Here is a 21,324-nt window from a genome sequence, read left to right as displayed (position 1 = left end):
TCTTATGAAAACTGAAAAATACCGTTTTTTTCTAGATCCAGAGCTGGATGTATGTTTGAATCATACGCACAGTTGCTGTCTATGTGCAATTTTGACATTCTGCTGTTTTGTGCATGTGTTCTTCTGCCCCATCAACAAAGATTTGCATTTGTATGTAGTAAATTAAAGGGTTATTGGCCCTGCCTTTCATGCAATATTACTATGAGTGATTGTTTTTTTTTCTTTCTTTTTAAAAGTTATGGTTGCAGTGAAACCACATAAAATGACAGCAATCATAATAAAATAATTTCTAATTCTTACAACAGCATCGGTTAAGTACCTAATCAAAAAAGGTGCAGTTGTTAACGCAGCACATTTTGAGCACACAAAACAGACAGGCACATAGGCAAAACCGCAGGTTCCTTGTGTTAGGTAATTTGGAGAGCAGGAGAGGGAGGCAACACTAAGTGAATTTGTTACTAAGAGGAATGTTAACCACACTGACATTTTGGGAACTGTACCAAATTTATTCATGAAAATTTGGTTTATTATAAGTTAAGTGTGTGATAATAAAGATATGTAAGTTGTTTCTCAATAGATCTTTATTTCTTCAATGTTTTGATAGATTTTGCCATTGTTGTCTATAGCTGCTCTTTGTAATTGTTGAACTTTATGCACTGCTATCATTTATTAACCTCAATAGCTGTGTGCCAGTTGGAGTACTGTCAAATTACTGAGTTTTCATTAAATAGAATTGATTAAGAAACTTGACATCTATGAATAGATTTTCACAGCTCTCCAGAGAGAATGCACACCTGCATAGAATTCCCATTCACACAGTTTGTGAGAGCATATATTCTCACTGTTCTCTTCTCTTTGTGAACTGTGGATCTTCTAAATAGAGATACACATTTAAAGTAATATAACACTCTTAGAACTGCTTATTGCAAATTAGAATGAAGTTGCCTGTCCCTGCAGTACATGCCACCAAGCAGGAATCTAACCTGTGTGGGGCGTTGGTCAATGATAGAGCCCACTCACACACAGACTTACGTGGGTTCAGTTTAGAATTTCCAATTAACTTAAAGCACAAGTCTATTTCATGGAAGAGGAGGACTGGAGTATCTGGATTCCATCACACATTCACAAGAATAGAATGCCAAAACTCCAACCAGACTTTGAATGGATGCAGAACCATAATTCCTGTCAGTAGATCCAAGGGTACTAACCACTGTACTATCGTGTCTCACACAAAAAGAACATGGTGTGATGTGGAATTAAGGCAGTGGCCCACAAGTTCTATTTCCTTCAATTTTGACTACAGTATTGTACTGGGCAACAATCCAGTGGAAGGCCTTGAGAAAATTTGCATTCTATACATCTGTAGCAAGTGGAATTTGAGATTTCAACCTAGGCTTCTGGCAGCATGACCAACCACTACACAAATCACATTTCAATGGCCAGTCATGGATCTTTTTAGTAGAACATATCAGTCTCGTGCAGAATGTTCAGGGCTTGATATTAATACAAACTGGATTCCAAAAAAGTTGGGACACTATACGAATCGTGAATAAAAACTGAATGCAATGATGTGGAGGTGCCAACTTCTAATATTTTATTCAGAATAGAACATAAATCACGGAACAAAAGTTTAAACTGAGAAAATGTATCATTTTAAGGGAAAAATATGTTGATTCAGAATTTCATGGTGTCAACAAATCCCAAAAAAGTTGGGACAAGGCCATTTTTACCACTGTGTGGCATCTCCCCTTCTTCTTACAACACTCAACAGACGTCTGGGGGCCGAGGAGACCAGTTTCTCAAGTTTAGAAATAGGAATGCTCTCCCATTCTTGTCTAATACAGGCCTCTAACTGTTCAATTGTCTTGGGCCTTCTTTGTCGCACCTTCCTCTTTATGATGCGCCAAATGTTCTCTATAGGTGAAAGATCTGGACTGCAGACTGGCCATTTCAGTACCTGGATCCTTCTCCGTAGCAGCCATGATGTTGTGATTGATGCAGAATGTGGTCTGGCATTATCTTGTTGAAAAATGCAGGGTCTTCCCTGAAAGAGATGACGTCTGGATGGGAGCATATGTTGTTCTAGAACCTGAATATATTTTTCTGCATTGATGGTGCCTTTCCAGACATGCAAGCTACCCATGCCACACGCATTCATGCAACCCCATACCATCAGAGATGCAGGCTTCTGAACTGAGCGTTGATAACAACTTGGGTTGTCCTTGTCCTCTTTGGTCCGGATGACATGGCGTCCCAGATTTCCAAAAGAACTTGAATCGTGATTCGTCTGACCACAGAACAGTCTTCCATTTTGCCACACTCCATTTTAAATGATCCCTGGCCCAGTGACAACGCCTGAGCTTGTGGATCTTGCTTAGAAATGGCTTCTTCTTTGCACTGTAGAGTTTCAGCTGGCAACGGCGGATGGCACGGTGGATTGTGTTCACTGACAATGGTTTCTGGAAGTATTCCTGAGCCCATTCTGTGATTTCCTTTACAGTAGCATTCCTGTTTGTGGTGCAGTGTCGTTTAAGGGCCCGGAGATCACGGGCACCCAGTATGGTTTTACGGCCTTGACCCTTACGCACAGAGATTGTTCCAGATTCGCTGAATCTTCGGATGATGTTATGCACAGTTGATGATGATAGATGCAAAGTCTTTGCAATTTTCGCTGGGTAACACCTTTCTGATATTGCTCCACTATCTTTCTGTGCAACATTGTGGGAATTGGTGATCCTCTACCCATCTTGGCTTCTGAGAGACACTGCCACTCTGAGAAGCTCTTTTTATACCCAATCATGTTGCCAATTGACCTAATTAGTGTTTATTGGTCTTCCAGCTCTTCGTTATGCTCAAATTTACTTTTTTCCAGCCTCTTATTGCTACTTGTCCCAACTTTTTTGGGATTTGTTGACACCGTGAAATTTTGAATCAACATATTTTTCCTTTAAAATGATACATTTACTCGGATTAAACGTTTGATCTGTCATCTACATTCTATTACAAATAAAATATTGACATTTGCCATCTCCACATCATTGCATTCAGTTTTTATTCACAATTTGTTTAGTGTCCCAACTTTTTTGGAATCCGGTTTGTAGTTGTCAGGAACCACTGTTTGGCCCTTGGCTGACAAGAATGTCAGCAACTTTAGTGATGCACTGGTGTTTCGGCAGTGGATTAGATCTGACCATTTTTTTTTGCTCATTATGCATAATTGTCAAATCACTGTGTAACTTGCCAAACACTAGTCAGTTTTTATCATTAAAATGAACTGTAAGCTGCATACCTGTATACTATACTTCCAGGCTTTCCTTTTGGCAGATAAAGCAAGTTAAAAAAATTTGCGACGACTGGCTACCATTCAGGGATGTGGGAGCCAGTTGTGCATGTAACAAAAGAGTTAAAATTTGCTTTACCTCTACCATCCTGTCCTTGTCTTATTGGAGTGACCTGAGTACTATCCCATCTGTTAAACAAATGTGACAGTCTGAAAAATCTGACAGAATCTGCAACTGCTAATAAACATCTCTGTTGTGTGGAGGTAAGTTGAAGTGTGAGAAAATGAAGGATATACTAACTCCAACATGTTTCAGGGGAAAAGTTGGCCATGATGAAGCTAAAGCAGAGACAATTGGCACTACAACTTCGATAAATAATTTAAAATTACATCACACAACAGAGAATACTAATGCCATATTACATTAGCTCGCTTTATCCTCTGTTAAATTGCAATTAATAGTTCTCGGAATCAAAGAATACTTATGATTTGAGGTGAGCGATGCTTGGTTCCTTTCCTGGTTGGCTTTTTCCAGACACTTGGAAAGATTTTTTCTGTGTGCTTTCTTTTCCTTGTTCAGGAGGTCTTCTACTTCACCTGCACTTTCTGGTTGTGGGAGGTACTGCAGTCCTTTCTTCAAGGGATTTACACAAAGTGTCCTCATATGCTAGAAAAGTTACGTCTGCTAAGAAAACTGGTGATCAAGTCAGTGACTGTCATTAGCATGGAAAATGAGTGATTTATGTGTGGTTTCTCTCTTTCTTGCTCCTGTTCTTACTGTCCCTCAGCATGGTAGGACTAATGGCAACCTCGTCCAGACTCTGAAACGTAAGAGTATTCCTCCTTTTCAGCCCAGCATGGTTGCCCTCAGGAGTAAAGGGATTGCTTCAACCTCTATTGTTATCATACATTATCAGCTATTGGTTGTGGTTATGTGAAGGCAAATTATGGCTAGGTCAAGCTGTAGCGTAGTGAGAGAAGAGAAATTAGTGTGTTACAAGGATTTTTGTAAAAAGGAGTTGTGTTATTGTCTTCTTGGATGCACAGCCCATCCTGTTAGTTGACAACTGGTGCAAAGTTCTGCCCATTTGTGTTATTTGTCCTGGATTTATGATCCTTTGTTCAGAATGTGAGTCCTTTTTGTGCCTTAGAGAGTGATGTCCCTGGCTTTTACATGGTCAGGAATTGATCATCTGATCAGATAAGGCTCTAAAGGGAGCCCTAATCAGGCAAACTTGAGATTTTTAGGTGGCAATGTCTGGCAATACTTTTATAAGCCTGGACTCTGGTTCCAGCCTGGTAAAATGGATAATGCCAGTCTGTCCTACAATAGCTCAAAATATGTCATTGGAAACGCTTTTGCATTTCCACTCTTATTAAATGTGATTTCTGTCCATTTTTGACCATCTCCAAATGTAGCCTGTCAGGTCCATCAACAACATATTTACAGTATACCTGTTTTATTTTTAGTGTAGTTAAGTATGAGTTGATGGTGATTGCAGGTATAAATGGATATACTTTGCACTAGCTACAGATTTTCACCTGTATCCGATTAGCCACTTTCAGTTGGCTTTCTGTGCCAACCTAAACATCAAGGCCTTTTTCGGTGGTTTTTCAAATCCCAGGATGTAATGTACTTGGCATCACAGATTGATTAACATTAATAATAATGTAAATAATTTGTGGCAATTATAGAAAAACCTTACCATGCAACAAAGCAGTAGTAGTTATTTATGACCTACATACACATTGCCTTATGATTCGTTTAATTCCTATCAGCCTTATCAATGGAGAGTGAACTGGCCCAGACAATGGATTTGAAATAACTGTTTCTAAAGTTGCAAACATTACAGCAAGAAAAGGCAGTTTTGAATTTTATTAATTTGTATTTTGTACAGTAGAATCAGAAAATACTCAGACCCCTTCACTTTTTTCACATTCTGCTATGTTTTGGCCTTATGCCAAAATCATTTAAAGTTTCCCACCCCTTAGCCCCCACAGCAACACTCAATACCTTAGAATTACAAAGCAAAGACAGGATTTTAGAAATTTTTGTGACTTTCTCAAAAAAAATTAAAAATAGCAGCCTGATGACCGTGAATGAAACCTATCTGATCAGGATGAATTACAGAATTCAGACATCTTGCAGGAAGTACAGTATACCTGTAGTTAATAGTTTTGTGTTGACATTCATCATCAAAATAGGCAGTAGCTGGAACAATCTTGTCGATTCTTGTACTGTTTTGAAAGCATGGTATTTAAGCCCTACTTAATTGTAAGGTGGAATCTGGAAATGAAAATTAAAGATTTTCCAAAATGACAAAATTACCGCTGGAAACAGTCAGGGTCCAGAGAGCTCCCTAGTTCATTGAGTCAAAAGCTTCTTTTAGCTCGGAAGAAGATTTAGAGCAGGGGTGTCAAAGTCAGAATGTAGAGGCCCACAGTAGCTGCAGGTTTTTTTTTTGTTCTAGCCACTTTCTTTATTAGTAACCAAGTTCTGCTGCTAATGGGGCATTTCAGTTGACTTGCTTTTTAAGATGCATAACCCTTACTTGTTTCTTTTTCCAGCAAGCAATCAAAAATAATATACAAAATGATCCACCAGATAACCAGCTAAATTTTAGTTCTCATACTCAGTTTCTGGATAATCAGTTTTTTAATTAGAAGCCATTTATGTTTTGGTTATTTAAATCTTTAACTTGTTAATGCTCTAATTCTGTTATACTGCGCATTTCTAAAACTGTTGATTTTCTTCTTTTGAGAGCACCACCCAAATATTTTGTGGATCAGAACTCATCATGATTTCTCAGAACTGCTCTTTTTCCTTTACAAATATTTTTGTTTAATGGGCACAGAGGTGTAAATGGGATTAGGTTAGCCATTCATCCTTTGGCTTTTTGCTTCTTATTGTTGTTTGGCTGCTGTTTAAGAATAATGAAATACTAAGGTTCTGGTATTCATTTTAAATTAAAGGTAAAGATGTCCATTCAGTTAGCAGCAATAATTGGTTACTGATTAAGAACATGGGTGGGAAAAAAAACTGCAGCCACTGTGGCCCTTAAGGATTTGAGATCACAATGTTACAGTGTCATGCATGCACCCTTTTCACATGCAGCTCTGGTGCACAGTCGGCAGATAAAACCTAACCTTCCTTGATGCCTGAATTAATGCCCACCCTTTCCAGTGATGAAGGTATAAGTTCAGACTGATGACCTGAAGAAGGTCATCATTTACAATTTAGACAACCATTGAGACAGACCTCCGCATATCTAAACAATCTTCAAAAGAGCAGTGCCGTGGTAGACAAAGCTTTTATTGGTCTCTCTGCACCCTCCATTTTTTGCCTAAACGTTTGTGTTTAGTAAGCGGGGATGACCTGGCTGGTGCTCCAAATAATTTCTGGTGTCTGTTCCAGTCTGAGCTGTCACAAGAGAGACAAAGTTTGAAAAACAGGACAGAGTTATTCAACTGCTGCAAAACAGTGTTATGTCTTTCAACAGTTAAAAAAAAATGATGCTCAAAATATGCTCCAGACTGCCTGGGAGCTATGAATACTTTCAGAGAGAGAGATGAAAAATCACTAACCTCCCAGCAAATCATAAAATCTGCAGAATAGTTGCTACCATAAAAGAGTTGATTAGATGAAACTTCTGCATGACTCTAAAAAATATAACACAGTAGTCCTGTCATTAACAAAATCACAGTAATAATATAATTAAAAAAATGTCCAGATCTCTAGTGTTTCTCATTGCCCTTAAAATATTGTGAAATGTAGGACAGGACAAGGTACCGCTACCCTTAGAAAAGCACCTGCCTGACTCCATTAATAAATAAACGTTTAATTGGCTTAGACGTTATCTTTAGCTTCAGCTGCTAATTTAAGATTGTCAAAGGTTGTGTGGCCCAAACTATTGACAATATTGGTTGGGCAGGATAAACAAAAAATTATCTGCAGGCCAATTTAACACACGTTCTTTATTGCCAATATAAACACGCAAACAGCCTGACCATTAGTAGAACAGAAAGCAGGATAAAAATACACCTATTGGCCTTCAAAAGTCACATTAAAGACTTTCCACATTACTCTCAACACTATCTGGCATAGATAGTAATTCAGAAATCTCACAGTCTAAGGCTTCAGAAAATACTGATGTTTTTTGTCCTATTCTAGTTGTCCAGCTTGGTTAATTGGGAGGAGATGGATGCAACCTGATGCTCCAGTGGTAATATTTTAGTGTGGTGAAAAGTCATGTACCAATCTCCCTAGGTATCTATTTTGCACGTCTCTAACCTTGTTAATATCTCCATGAATTTTAGTGAGGCCCTCCATAAAATCAAGTCAAAAGGTAGCAATTTCTCTTGAGACAAACTTCAAGTGTGCACAGATTGGGTATGCATTTTGAAGTCAGCTGGGTCTTCCTGCCAAGTGCCATTGCTGTATTTACCATATATAATATAATATACTTTATATATAATAATTTTATTCTTGGGAGGAAAATACAAGTAACAATTGAGGGAAAGGGGGCTCTCCTGGGAGTGCTAATCTAACTAGTGTCTATCCAGCACTCAGGGCCACATTATTCTGTCATTGATTTACATTTTGCAAGTGTTGAGGCTCTGGATTACATCTATTTTACTGCTGCACACACGTTGAAATCTATCTCTGTGTTATGCTTATACTACATATATGCACAATACCACCAAAAATACTAAAAGCCAACATCTGTAGTGTAATGTCCAGAGCAGGAATCAAACCTGGAAAGGTTTACCCTAGTATATCCCTAGGCACAGTCATGTTTAGTGCTAATAAGATGGCTATTTTGTTATTTCTCCCCACACCCTTGAGGACCTGAGTTTTCATCTTGGAAACATCAGTTGGAAAGCACTTTGAGTTTAGGTTACACAAGCACTTGCATAATCACCAATAGCAGTTGACACACACAAGCACTATGACCAAGCTTGAAGTAATCTGGTCCTGTGTCAAATTATAAAACTAAACAGGTGTTTGATATATGGATTTCTTTTTCTTTGCTGGCCACAAAATCCTTGATCACTTTCTTCTTATCTCTAGAATTGAAAAGGAACATTTGCAAGCAAAGGAAGGAAGTAATACATTTGTGAAATAACACAATAGCAATTTTTTGAATAATGCTTCTAAAAAAATCAGTGTCATGAATGAGCTTCCAAAGTATATAAAGGGGAAAAAAAGAACAGTTATCTGAAAAAATGTATAAGAATTCTCACCGGTATGTTTCAGCATTTATCATACTGTTTTTTTCTCAGGAAACAATATGCAATCTGTTAGTGGTTTTTGGAACTACAAGAACTTTATAAAAAAGAACACTTAAAAAATAAGACAGTTTTTATGGGTGTGAGTATGGGGGTTTGGATCATGCAGCAGTAAGGCAAGATGCAGCAAGCAGTAAATAAATTGCCACGGAAACATGCTTTATGATGTGTTTTACAATAAATGGAATAACACTCCTTTCTAGAGTGTACCTATGCATGGAAATGGATCAGAGCTACCAATCAACCAAACTGTGTATCTTGTGAGTGTCAGATTTCTCTCAAGAAATCACATGAACATGGTGAAAGCATTTACATAGAAACATCTTAGCCACAAATAAAATCATGTTATATTTGCTATGAAGTGGTTACCTAGCCTGTGTGACATTTTATTTTGTTTTGTAAACTTTATTAAACAGTACAGTATGTAATAATTTGAATCTCCCTTCCTCTCCCTGGAAAACGCAACCTTCTCCTTTTTAGTTTCATTTATATATAATCCTTGTGTATTACATTGAATCAGGAAATATATGGAAAATGCAAACAGGATGAAAAAAATATAGATTCTGTATAAAAGGCAAAGCTTAATCCAGATGCTTTCCGATAGCAATTCAAGTTCTCTTTAACTTCATATTGTCTACAATTTTCGATATAGATCAAAAAATTTAATGCTTATAAGCATGTCCTTTGCAGTGTAGAGAGCACTTTGAGGAGTGAGAAAAGTGCCGTGTAAATTTATTGAATTATTATTAGATTATTACCTTTTTCAAGAAGCCATCATGACAACTGTAAACAGAATGCCTGCTCACATTAGTCCATAAAGAATTAACATTCTAATATTATTAAGCACCAGCTGCCGCCTGCGGCTCTGCCCAAGTAGTAGTGAAACAGGACAGTGAGGAGGGCCCTGCCTGGCTCCCCATTCCTGGCGTCACGTTTCTCCCTCCCATTCGCCCGCAGCCTCTATCTCGGATTAGCGCGAGCATATCGCTGCTGAAAGCGAACTATGAATCTTGGCGCAATGAGAGAAGTTGCAAAATCAAACAATCTAAATCTGTTAAGTAGTTGTCTCATTTGCTAGCTAAGCGGAGGTAAGGAACACCCCATGGCTGGCTCATGAGTGAGGAGGGCCCCACCCTCCTCCCCTTGGCCCGCTGTGTGTCTCTCTGATTCGTGCAAATAAATCGGTACCTCAAACGATTTATGATACATAGCGCAATGAGAGAAGTTGCAAAATCAATCGGAATGTTCATGTAAAATATAGAAATAAACCCGATTTAAATCCGTTAAGTAGTTCTCTCGTGAAAAGCAGACAGACATACAGACAGATGTTGGATTTTATACTGTATATAGAGAGATAAATGAAAAGTAATTGATTCATAAAACTGTTTTGTCATTTATGTAGATGTTCAAGATGATTTGTAGATATTTTTCTTCATTTGCCTCCACTTTGCCCCTTACCATAAGTAGTAGGAATATTGGCAATTGTATTGCTTTGACAAGCATGTTCTGAGATTCTTCAGATGAGGAGAACATAAATTTCAAGGTGTTACATACTGACTCTTACATGAAGGTAAGAATTAAGAATAAGAAAATAAGAAGTACTCTGCACATGTGACTCATGTGATAAGTTTATATCAACTACATTTAATGTAATATTTAAAATGTTTTACCTATGTAATACGTGTAAGCCTGGTGATTTCTCCTTTAACACTGTGCTAGTTAACATCTTCAGCGTTCAAAACAAGAGTAAACAGTTTACCCTTTGTTATTCCTCTTGGACTTCAGAACACTTTTTAAAATCTTTTTCTTTGAAGAAATTTGCAAGTTTGGCTAAAGTTTCAGGGATTTTCACAATAACCATAATAAAGGAAAGTAAATGATTACTAGAGTTAATTACAGTAAGTACAGAACTTTAATAGGGAAGGTTCAACATCAGCATACACTTTTCAAAATATCCTCTATATTTTGTATTGTAATTTGACATAAAGTATGAAATTTAATGTAATGGTGGAGCATGGTGGTCATGACAGAAAGTCAACATCTTCCTTCTGTATTTACTTTTCTTTTTAATAATTTGATTCCTCAAGAATAGTGCTGTTACTATCGACAGTATTGGTAATTGGGTAATGTATAGGGTGATCCAGATCTAATTATGCAATTTTCATTATGCTATAACTTATTAAGTTTATTACATAGAAAATCACCCAAAAAATCCCGGATCATCGAGAAGTGTGCGAACTGACGACATGAAGAATCGTGTTTGCGCCAAACTGGAATCGCCCCCACATAAATCAAAGTCATCCAGACGATCTGGATCTGCATAATTAGATCTGGAACGCCCTGTACAGGATGTTTTGATGATTAATCAAGTAATCTATTAAAAGCGTGATGGTTAAAAAGTGATATGCTTAAATGTTGCAATATGTGGAGAATTTTTCAAATCACCTGAATTTTTTTTCACAGTATTTTTTATTAGCGTTAGACTCTACATAATGTATACACCATTTAATTGTAGAAAAAATATTTTCTGTAATAAATTGTACAGATCTTCAGACAGAAAACTTCACTTACATCATATGAAAAATGTATTTATATGTATATATTGTAAGTTATGTTTTTTAATTTATGTCATTTAGCTGTTGGTCACAAAGTACATCTCATGTTCTTGTATAATGATCTTTATTGTGAAATCCCTAGTCTTTTAGTAATTTGTATTTTTGATTTCAAGGGGCTGACAACATAAAGAAGTATTGGAGCAGGTATTACCAAGGGTCACAAGGGGTGATCTTTGTTTTGGACAGCGCTTCTTCTGAAGAGGATTTAGAAATTGCAAGGAACGAATTGCATTCTGCATTACAACATCCACAGCTTTGTACACTACCCTTTTTAATATTGGCTAATCATCAAGATAAGCCAGCAGCTCGTTCTGTACAAGAGGTAAGAGTTTAATGTTGTTCCTAGTGCAATCAATATTTATTTTATGAAATGTTGTTTATTAGTCTTATTAGTTACAGTATATCTGATCAACAGTAAATAGAGGATCTCCAGCCCCTTCCAGCACAATTTATTGGCAGTGCCAACCTCAACAGGGTAAATTGATTGAAAGTGGAGTAATGTAAACTGAAGTGTTTCTTTGTTGTTTCTGATATGTGAATATGGATTTCTTTTTTGTGACCCATTTTGATTTTACTGGGTTGTTTCATCATTTTGAATCTTCTTCTTCTTTTGGCTGTTTTTTCCATATCTTCCTGTCCTCTGCATCTTGCTCTGTTACCCCAGTCACTTGCATGTTCTCTCTTACCACATCCATAAACTTTCACTTAGGCCTTCCTTTTTTCCTCTTGCCTGGCAGCTCTATCCTTAGCATCCTTTTCCCAATGTACCCAGTGTCTCTCCTCTGCACTTGCCCAAACAATGCAATCTCACCTCTCTGACTTTGTCATCAAACTTTTCACACCCAATGCAAATCTTAACATCTTTAACTCTGCCACTTCCAGCTCTGTCTCCTGTTTTTTGGTCAGTGCCACGGTTTCCAACACATATAATGGTTAGTCTCACTACCATCCTGTAGACCTTTCCTTTCATTTTTGCTGAAACCTGTCAGTCAAAAATTATTCCTGACAACTCTTCTCCACCCATTCCACCCTCTCTGCACTCTCTTTTTCACCTATCTTTCACAATCCCTGTTACTCTGTACTGTTGATCCTAAGTATTTAAACTCATTCACCTTAGCCAGTTCTACTCCCTGCATCCTTACCATTCCACTGACCTCCCTCTCATTTAAACACATGTATTCAGTCTTGTTCATACTGACCTTCATTCCCCTCCTCTCTAGAGCATATCTCCACCTCTCCAGAGTCTCCTCAACCTGCTCCCTACTGTCACTACAGATCACTATGTCATCAGCAAACATCATAGTCCATCACCATTGCAAATAAGAAAGGGCTCAGAGAGGATCCCTGATGTAATCTCACCTCCACGTTGAATGCATCTGTCACTCTCACCGCAGACCTCACCACTGTCACACTACCCTCGTACATATCTTATGCAACTCTTTTATACTTCTTTGCCTCTCCCAGCTTTCTTATACAATGCCACAGCTCCACTTGGGGCACCGTGTCATATTCTTTCCCCAGGTCCACAAAGACTGCTTTTCCATTCTTCATCCTCTTCATACCTGTCTTTGCTTTCTCCTTGCTAATCTGTTGCACTTCCTGATTCATTATCATCACATCATCCAACTTTCTCTCTCTCTCATTCTCTTCATTCATCTGCCTCTCAAAGTACTCTTTCCATCTGCTCAACACATCCTCCTTGGTTGTGAGTATGTTTCCATCTTTATCCTTTATCACCCTAACCTGCTGCACATCTATCTCCGCTCGGTCCCTCTGTCTAGCCAATCGGTACAGGTCCTTTTCTCCCTCCTTAGTGTCCAACCTTTCATACAACTACCATGTTTCCCCGAAAATAAGACCTACTCCGAAAAAAACCCTAGCATGATTTTCAGGCTGCTTTTTAATATAAGCCCTACCCCAAAAATAAGCCCTAGTCAAGATCGTCAGGTGAAAGTAAGGCGCCTAAGGCCAGGTTTATACTTCAAGCGATGTGATGCATGTGGCAGAAATAAATTCTGAGGACACCTTGCCACAATATCTCTGAAAAGGATGTTTAATGATTAAATCCATCAATTCGGGGATGTATCCATTCCAGCAGCATCGACGCAAGACAGAAACAAACCTGTGAGAACAGGTTCGGCTTTGCTGTGTTGTGAATTTCCTGAAACACCCATTAAATTCTGAGGACACCTTGCTGCAATATCTTAGAAAAGGATGTTTAATGATTAAATCCATTAGTCCAGGGATGCATCCATTCCTGCAGTCATCAGGCTCGAGACAGAAACAATCCCTGAATGGGGCATCAACTCAACACAAGGTGAACACAAGCACACACATACACTAACGTCATTGTAGATTCACCATATCTCTAAACCTTCATGTCTTTGGATGGAAAACTGAGCACACTGTGGAAACCCACCAGGAAAACATACAAACTCCAGGCAGAGATCACAAGGGACGTGACTCCCTATGAGACAGCAGCGCTATCACTCTGCCACCCCATATGCGTAATTATTAACAGTATTCATTATTTAAACAAAGTTTAACAATTTATCTGTAAATGTAATGTATATATATTTTAATGCATTTCATCATGAAAGTGATATCAAGTATAAACCTAACAATTCTAAATGTGCAGAGCTGAAATATTATAAATTGAATGTGTTCTGTGTGGCAATGCTGCTTGCTGCTGCTGTCAGGTCAGGATAAGCCCCAGAAGCGCATAGCGATTTAACAACTGGGTCGGTGAAACAGGACAGTGTAGTCTCCTTTAATGATAAAGTAAACTACGAGGTTAAAGTGAACATTTCGAGTTTAAAGCCAAAATTTCCACTTTAATCACAAAATAGGCATTTTCATTGTTCCCTTATTTATTTCTATTTGTTGCTTAAATACACCACCATACATTCTGATGGTATTGTGAAGGTGCAAAAAAAATAAAAGATGGCACAGAAGATGGTATGTGAGACTTTTAAAAGGTATCGTGTCATTACTTTGGGGAATATGCAACGCTTGAATATCAAAGCAACATGAATACATTTGTATGTTGGCATTTTGCTTCACCACATCGAACCATTCATGAAACATTGAAGCACACACATCGATCCTGAAGGATCCTAAAAGCGGCCGGAGTAGCAAGAAATTCAGGATGGAATTCAGGGTTTGAATGTGGATATAATATATCCCCTGAAAATAAGCCCTTATGCATCTTTTGGAGCAGAAATTAATATAAGACCCGGTCTTATTTTCGGGGAAACATGATACCTCTCTCTTCACTTTATACCTTATCTCCTTGTACTCTTGTCTACTTTTTGCATCTCTCTGACTATCCCAGTCCTTCTTCGACAATCTTTTCCTCTTTATACTCTCCTGTTCTTCCCCATTTTACCACTAGGTTGCCTTTTCATCCTGCCTTTGTCCAGATATCATGCCAAGCACCCTTCTTGCTGTCATCCTTACTACTTCTGCTGTAGTTGCTCAGCTATATTGTAACTTTTCACTGCCACTCAGTGCCTGTCTTACTTCCTGTCTGAACTCAACCTTGCAGTCTTCCTTTTTCAACTTTCACCATTTGATCCTTAGCTCGGCCTTTACTCTCCTCCTCTTCTTGATCTCCAACGTCATCCTACAGACCACCATCCTATGCTGCCTAACTACATTTTCCCCTGCCACCACTTTGCATTCTTCAATCTTCTTCAGATTGACCCTCCTGCATAGGGTATAATCTACCTATGTGCATCTTTCTCCACTGTTGTACCTCACCCTATGTTCCTCCCTCTTCTTAAAATATGTATTCACCACAGCCATGTCCATCCCTTTTGCAAAATCCACTATCATCTGACCGTCTTTATTACTCTCTTTGACACCATACCTACCCATCACCTTCACGTCTCCTCTATTCCCTTCATCAACATGTTCAATGAAATCTGCTCCAATCACCACTGTCTGTCCCTTGGGTACAATGTCCATCACTTAATCCAAAACACTCTAGAAATCTTCTTTTTCATCCATCACACACCCAACCTGTGGGGCATTTGTACTAACAACATTCATCATCACACCTTCAATTTCCAGCTTCATAGTCAACACTCTCTCTGACAGTCTTTTCACCTACAAAACTCTCTTGACATGCTATTCCTTCAGAATAACCCCTACCCCATTTCTCCTCCCATCCACACCATGATAGAACAATTTGAATCCACCTCCAATTCACCTGGCCTTACACCCCTTCCATTTAGTCTTTTGCATGGACAGTATATCAGTCCTCCTTGTCTCCATCACATCAGCTAACTCACTCCCTTACCAGTCATACTCCCAGCATTCAAAGTTCCTACCCTCAGTTCCACTCTCTTTACCTTCCTTCTCTCTTTCTGCCTCCAGACACGTCTCCCCCCACTTTCTCTCCTTCTTCGGCCAACAATAACTCAATTTCCACCAGCACACTTTTGGCTAACAATACTGGTGGCGGCCGCTGTTAACTAAGGCCTCGACCTGTCTGATATGGAAATCTGTATTGCTGTCCGCATATTGATCTGGCAAAATTTTACACCGGATGCCCTTCCTGAAGAAACCCTCCACATTTATCCAGGCTTGGGACCAGCATGAAGAAACACACTGGTTTTTGCATCCCCTGTGGCTGGGTTTTAAAGGTTAACAATGAATCATTTTCAATGTGAAAAATTAATTCAGTTATTAAAATTCAAATCTCTTTCATTTTCTTTTGAATTTGTAGTGGCATATTTCATATAACTAGAATGTTTTTAAGTGTCTCTGAATCCCAAGAATATCAGGCAGTCTCATTTTTCCTAATACAGCCTAGCCAATTTATTATATATAAGCAGTATTCCATCACTCTTAAAACATTTTAGGAAAATCCCTAAGCGCCTAAGATTTTTTTTTCCCTTGGCTTACTCAAAAATATATTTCTTAGAAAATACTTTGTTTATTTGCCTGGAATACTGTCCCTACAGTTAAAAAATGTAATCATCTGCCTAAAGAAATATTGGAGTAAGTATATTTTTTCAGTTTAACAATGGGCCAAAATCCAATTTAAAGTCTCTCACATCTTTATTAATTTTATAGCTAAAATATAAAATCTTGGCAGTGAATGCCATTTGCAGTAGAATTTACTTGATAATAAGATAATATGTATTGGGTGTATATTTTATAAAAACTAAAGAAACTGCAAGTACATCATAAAGTCTGCTTACTTGCAATGAAATTGTCACAAATGTATTTAAGTATTTATTCTTATTAATTATTTTTAGGCATAATTGTTAGTGTAACAAAGATATATGGTGTATAAAGAATATGTAAGAGGAAAATTATTTGGGGATAGGTGAGGCTTAAAGTCAATTTCACTTACTGCTGTATGCTGTGCGCATTGTTGTTTTACACATGTAACATGTAAGAATATTCTGTCACCAGAAATATTTATTGACATTCAACATGCCGAGAAATATTGCTTAAATTACATCAAGCAAATTTCAAGAATTTGGAAGAAACTGAATTCAACAACCAAACTGACTTTTTGCCCTAAAATTACTTTAGAAATAATAAGAAGCTATGTCTTCAAAATTTAAATACCATTCAAAATATGTGGATGACACATAGTGTGATGTAAAGAGTGTGCTTACCAAATCAATTTTCTTCCCTGGTAAAAGTAAAACCTCCTCCATTATAGAAGGTGTCACTCATCTTGCACATGGACTGTTTGCTCCCCTCCCATCGAGCAGGAGATTGGACAGCTTATGGACTAACACTACCCAGGTTACATCATCACTAAATCGGACTGTACACTTTGTGTGATTTATACTACACTATGGGGTTAAGGGGCTACTTTTTATTATTATTATTTTTTTTTTTTAATGGGGTTATTATGTGTACTGTTTAATTTACCTGCATCTGAGTACCAAATTTCATTTCTGCACATGGATGTTGGAATGACAATAAAAGATCCTTGATCCTTGAAGATGGTTTGTAATTCCTAGAAAGAGAAAATAACTATAGTATGTTGAAGAGAAAGCAAAAAAAAAAAAAAAGACTAAAATACAGAAATATACCTGCTAGTAAATGTGTGGACTATTTGAAACTAAATGCTGGAGGCTACAAAATTTTCATGTTAGGACCCATGACCAATGAACTGGTACCTAGTCAAGAATTGTTTCCTTCTTTGTGCCACTGATGATGGGTTTGGCATTGAGCCAATACACTGACCCCTGAATTAAATTTATAAGGTTTGAAAATGTATTTATGCTTGATTGAACGTATAAGTTAGGATCAAGACATTGAAAGTGCTGTTGCCCTCCTGCTTCTGTAATGTGTTTTATTTATTTGTTCTTCAGTCATCTTTAAACTATAGTATAACTCAATCTAGATAAAAAGAGTTTTGCTTTCTGAAATTAGTACAGAAATGAAATGCGCTTTTTACCATTTATTGTATTTGTGCATTCATATTTTGATTGTTTAGGTATTGTAATTTCAGTTTTGTTGAACATTCATGATATCATTGGTATCCATAAGAATAGAGTAAAAGATCCCATGCATATTGACATTATTGAACATTTCTTCTCAATTTTTATTGCTTTTTTTGTGCTGCAGACATCTAGACAATTATCACCAAAACAAAATGTGCGCTCACAGTTACTCACCTTGTTTTACTGCATGTGATGGAGATCATAGACAAATGGGACGTATAAAGTGTCTGTTAATTGGGGGGGACAATTGTGGAAAAAAGAACTACAACATGACTCTGTATTACAAGAGATGGCATCAGCAGGTTAAAAAAAAAAAACGTAAAATTTTACATTTTTGCTTGGAACTGCCTTATGCCTTATCATATTATGGGCTTGAATCAATGTCTATTGACAAGAAACAGTAAAAGTTACTAATTTCTTTTACTCATAAATGTGATCCTTGATCGTTCTCGTTTTTCCGTATCCTCGGAAAGAATGACTTGGTATGCTATATAAAAAAATCTACAATTGGTATGTGGACCTTCATTCTGTTTCATTGTGGCTTACAGTTGTGCTTGAAAGTTTGTGAACCCTTTAGAATTTTCTATATTTCTGCATAAATATGACCTAAAACATCATTAGATTTTAACTCAAGTCCTAAAAGTAGATAAAGAGAAACCAGTTAAACAAATGAGACAAAAATATTATACTTGGTCATTTATTTATTGAGGAAAATGATTGAATATTACATATTTGTGAGTAGCAAAAGTATGTGAACCTCTAGGATTAGCAGTTAGTTTGAAGGTGAAATTCGAGTCAAGTGTTTTCAATCAATGGGATGACAATCAGGTGTGAGTGGGCACCCTGTGTCATTTAAAGAACAGGGATCTATCAAAGTGTGCTCTTCACAACACATTTGTGGAAGTGTACCATGGCACGAACAAAGGAAATTTCTGAGGACCTCATAAAAAGAATTGTTGATGCTTATCAGGCTGGAAAAGGTTACAAAACCATCTCTAAAGAGTTTGGACTCCACCAATCCACAATCAGACAGATTGTGTACAAATGGAGGAAATTCAAGTCCATTGTTATCCTCCCCAGGAGTGGTCGACCAACAAAGATCACTCCAAGAGCAAGGCGTGTAATAGTCGGCGAGGTCACAAAGGACCCCAGGGTAACTTCTAAGCAACTGAAGGCCTCTCACACATTGGCTAATGTTCATGTTCATGAGTCCACTATCAGGAGAACATTGAACGCCAATGGTGTGCATGGCAGGGTTGCAAGGAGAAAGCCATTACTCTCCAAAAAAAAACATTGCTGCTCATCTGCAGTTTGCTAAAGATCACGTGGACAAACCAGAAGGCTATTGGAAGAATGTTTTGTGGACGGAGGAGACCAAAATAGAACTTTCTGGTTTACAGTAAATGAAAAGCGTTATGTTTGGAGAAAGGAAACCACAGCATTCCAGCATAAGAACCTTATCCCATCTGTGAAACATGGTGGTGTAGTATCATGGTTTGGGCCTGTTTTGCTGCATCTAGGCCAGGACGGCTTGCCTTCATTGATGGAGCAATGAATTCTGAATTATAAACTCTAAAAATAAATGTCAGGACATCTGTCCATGAACTAAATCTCAAGAGAAGGTGGGTCATGCAGCAAGACAACGACTCTAAGCACACAAGTTATTCTACCAAAGAATGGTTAAAGAAGAATAAAGTTAGTGTTTTGGAATGGCCAAGTCAAAGTTCTGACCTTAATCCAATCGAAATGTTGTGGAAGGACCTGAAGCGAGCAGTTAATGTGAGGAAACCCACCAATATCCCAGAGTTGAAGCTGTTCTGTACGGAGGAATGAGCTAAAATTCCTCCAAGCCGGTGTGCAGGAATGATCCCGGAAACATTTAGTTGCAGTTATTGCTGCAGAGGGGGGGGTCACACCAGATACTGAAAGCAAAGGTTCACATACTTTTGCCACTCATAAATATGTAATATTCGATCATTTTCCATTCTTCCATCCATCCATCCTCTTCCGCTTATCCGAGGTCGGGTCGCGGGGGCAGCAGCTTAAGCAGAGAGGCCCAGACTTCCCTCTCCCCGGCCACTTCTTCCAGCTCTTCCGGGAGAATCCCAAGGTGTTCCCAGGCCAGCCAGGAGACACAGTCCCTCCAGCGTGTCCTGGGTCTTCCCCGGGGCCTCCTCCCGGTTGGACGTGCCCGGAACACCTCACCAGGGAGGCGTCCAGGAGGCATCCTGATCAGATGCCCGAGCCACCTCATCTGACTCCTCTCGATGCGGATGAGCAGCGGCTCTACTCTGAGCCCCTCCCGGATGACTGAGCTTCTCACCCTATCTTTAAGGGAAAGCCCAGACACCCTGCAGAGGAAACTCATTTCAGCCGCTTGTATTCGCAATCTCGTTCTTTCGGTCACTACCCATAGCTCATGACCATAGGTGAGGGTAGGAACGTAGATCGACTGGTAAATTGAGAGCTTTGCCTTACGGCTCAGCTCCTTTTTCACAACGACCGACCGATGCAGAGCCCGCATCACTGCGGATGCCGCACCGATCCACCTGTCGATCTCACGCTCCATTCTTCCCTCACTCGTGAACAAGACCCCGAGATACTTGAACTCCTCCACTTGGGGCAGGATCTCCCCCCCAACCCTGAGAGGGCACTCCACCCTTTTCCGACTGAGGACCATGGTCTAGGATTTGGAGGTGCTGATTCTCATCCCAGCCGCTTCACACTCAGCTGCGAACTGATCCAGAGAGAGCTGAAGATCACGGCCTGATGAAGCAAACAGGACAACATCATCTGCAAAAAGCAGTGACCCAATCCTGAGTCCACCACACCGGACCCCTTCAACGCCCTGGCTGTGCCTAGAAATTCTGTCCATAAAAGTTATGAACAGAATCGGTGACAAAGGACAGCCCTGGCGGAGTCCAACTCTCACTGGAAACGGGCTCGACTTACTGCCGGCAATGCGGGCCAAGCTCTGACACCGGTTGTACAGGGACCGAACAGCCCTTATCAAGGGGCACCCCCCCACAGGATTCCCCGAGGGACACGGTCGAACGCCTTTGCCAGGTCCACAAAACACATGTAGACTGGTTGGGCAAACTCCCATGCACCCTCCAGGATTCGGCTAAGAGTGTAGAGCTGTTCCACTGTTCCGCGACCAGGACGAAAACCACACTGTTCCTCCTGAATCCAAGGTTCGACTATCCGATGGACCCTCCTCTCCAGAATCCCCGAATAGACTTTTCCAGGGAGGCTGAGGAGTGTGATCCCTCTGTAGTTGGAACTCAAGACATATGGCCGCAAGTCCCATGACACGACCACAAAGTCGATCATCACCTTAGGCCTATGGTGTCCTGGTGCCAAGTGCACATATGAACACCCCTATGTTTGAACATGGTGTTCGTTATGGACAATCTGTGACGAGCATAGAAGTCCAATAACAAAACACCGCTCGGTTCATTTTCCTTAATAAATAAATGACCAAGTATAATATTTGTGCCTCATTTGTTTAACTGGTTTCTCTGTATCTACTTTTAGGACTTGAGTGAAAATCTGATGATGTTTTAGGTCATATTTGCGCAGAAATATAGAAAATTCTAAAGGGCTCACAAACTTTTAAGCACAACTGTAGTTCCATTGCATAATTTGCATTTTTTATATCATA

At 39.0% G+C, this 21,324-nt stretch overlaps 1 protein-coding gene across 3 annotated transcripts in view; it reads left to right on the top strand.

Annotated features, from left to right (window-relative positions):
- LOC120532486 (ADP-ribosylation factor-like protein 15) overlaps window positions 1-21,324 on the top strand; it is a 450,163-nt gene that overhangs the window by 158,426 nt on the left and 270,413 nt on the right. For 2 of the 3 annotated variants that reach the window (XM_039758514.1, XM_039758512.1), the window contains one exon: window positions 11,298-11,506. In XM_039758514.1, the coding sequence (XP_039614448.1) occupies window positions 11,298-11,506 (209 nt within the window). Of the gene's footprint in view, window positions 1-11,297; window positions 11,507-15,564; window positions 17,226-21,324 lie in introns of those variants that run through there. The other variant, XM_039758513.1, reaches the window with a different exon arrangement.

This window comes from Polypterus senegalus, chromosome 7 (assembly GCF_016835505.1).
Source record: "Polypterus senegalus isolate Bchr_013 chromosome 7, ASM1683550v1, whole genome shotgun sequence".
In the NCBI taxonomy this organism is placed as follows: Eukaryota; Metazoa; Chordata; class Cladistia; order Polypteriformes; family Polypteridae; genus Polypterus; species Polypterus senegalus.
This window is presented reverse-complemented; position numbering and strand designations above follow the sequence as displayed.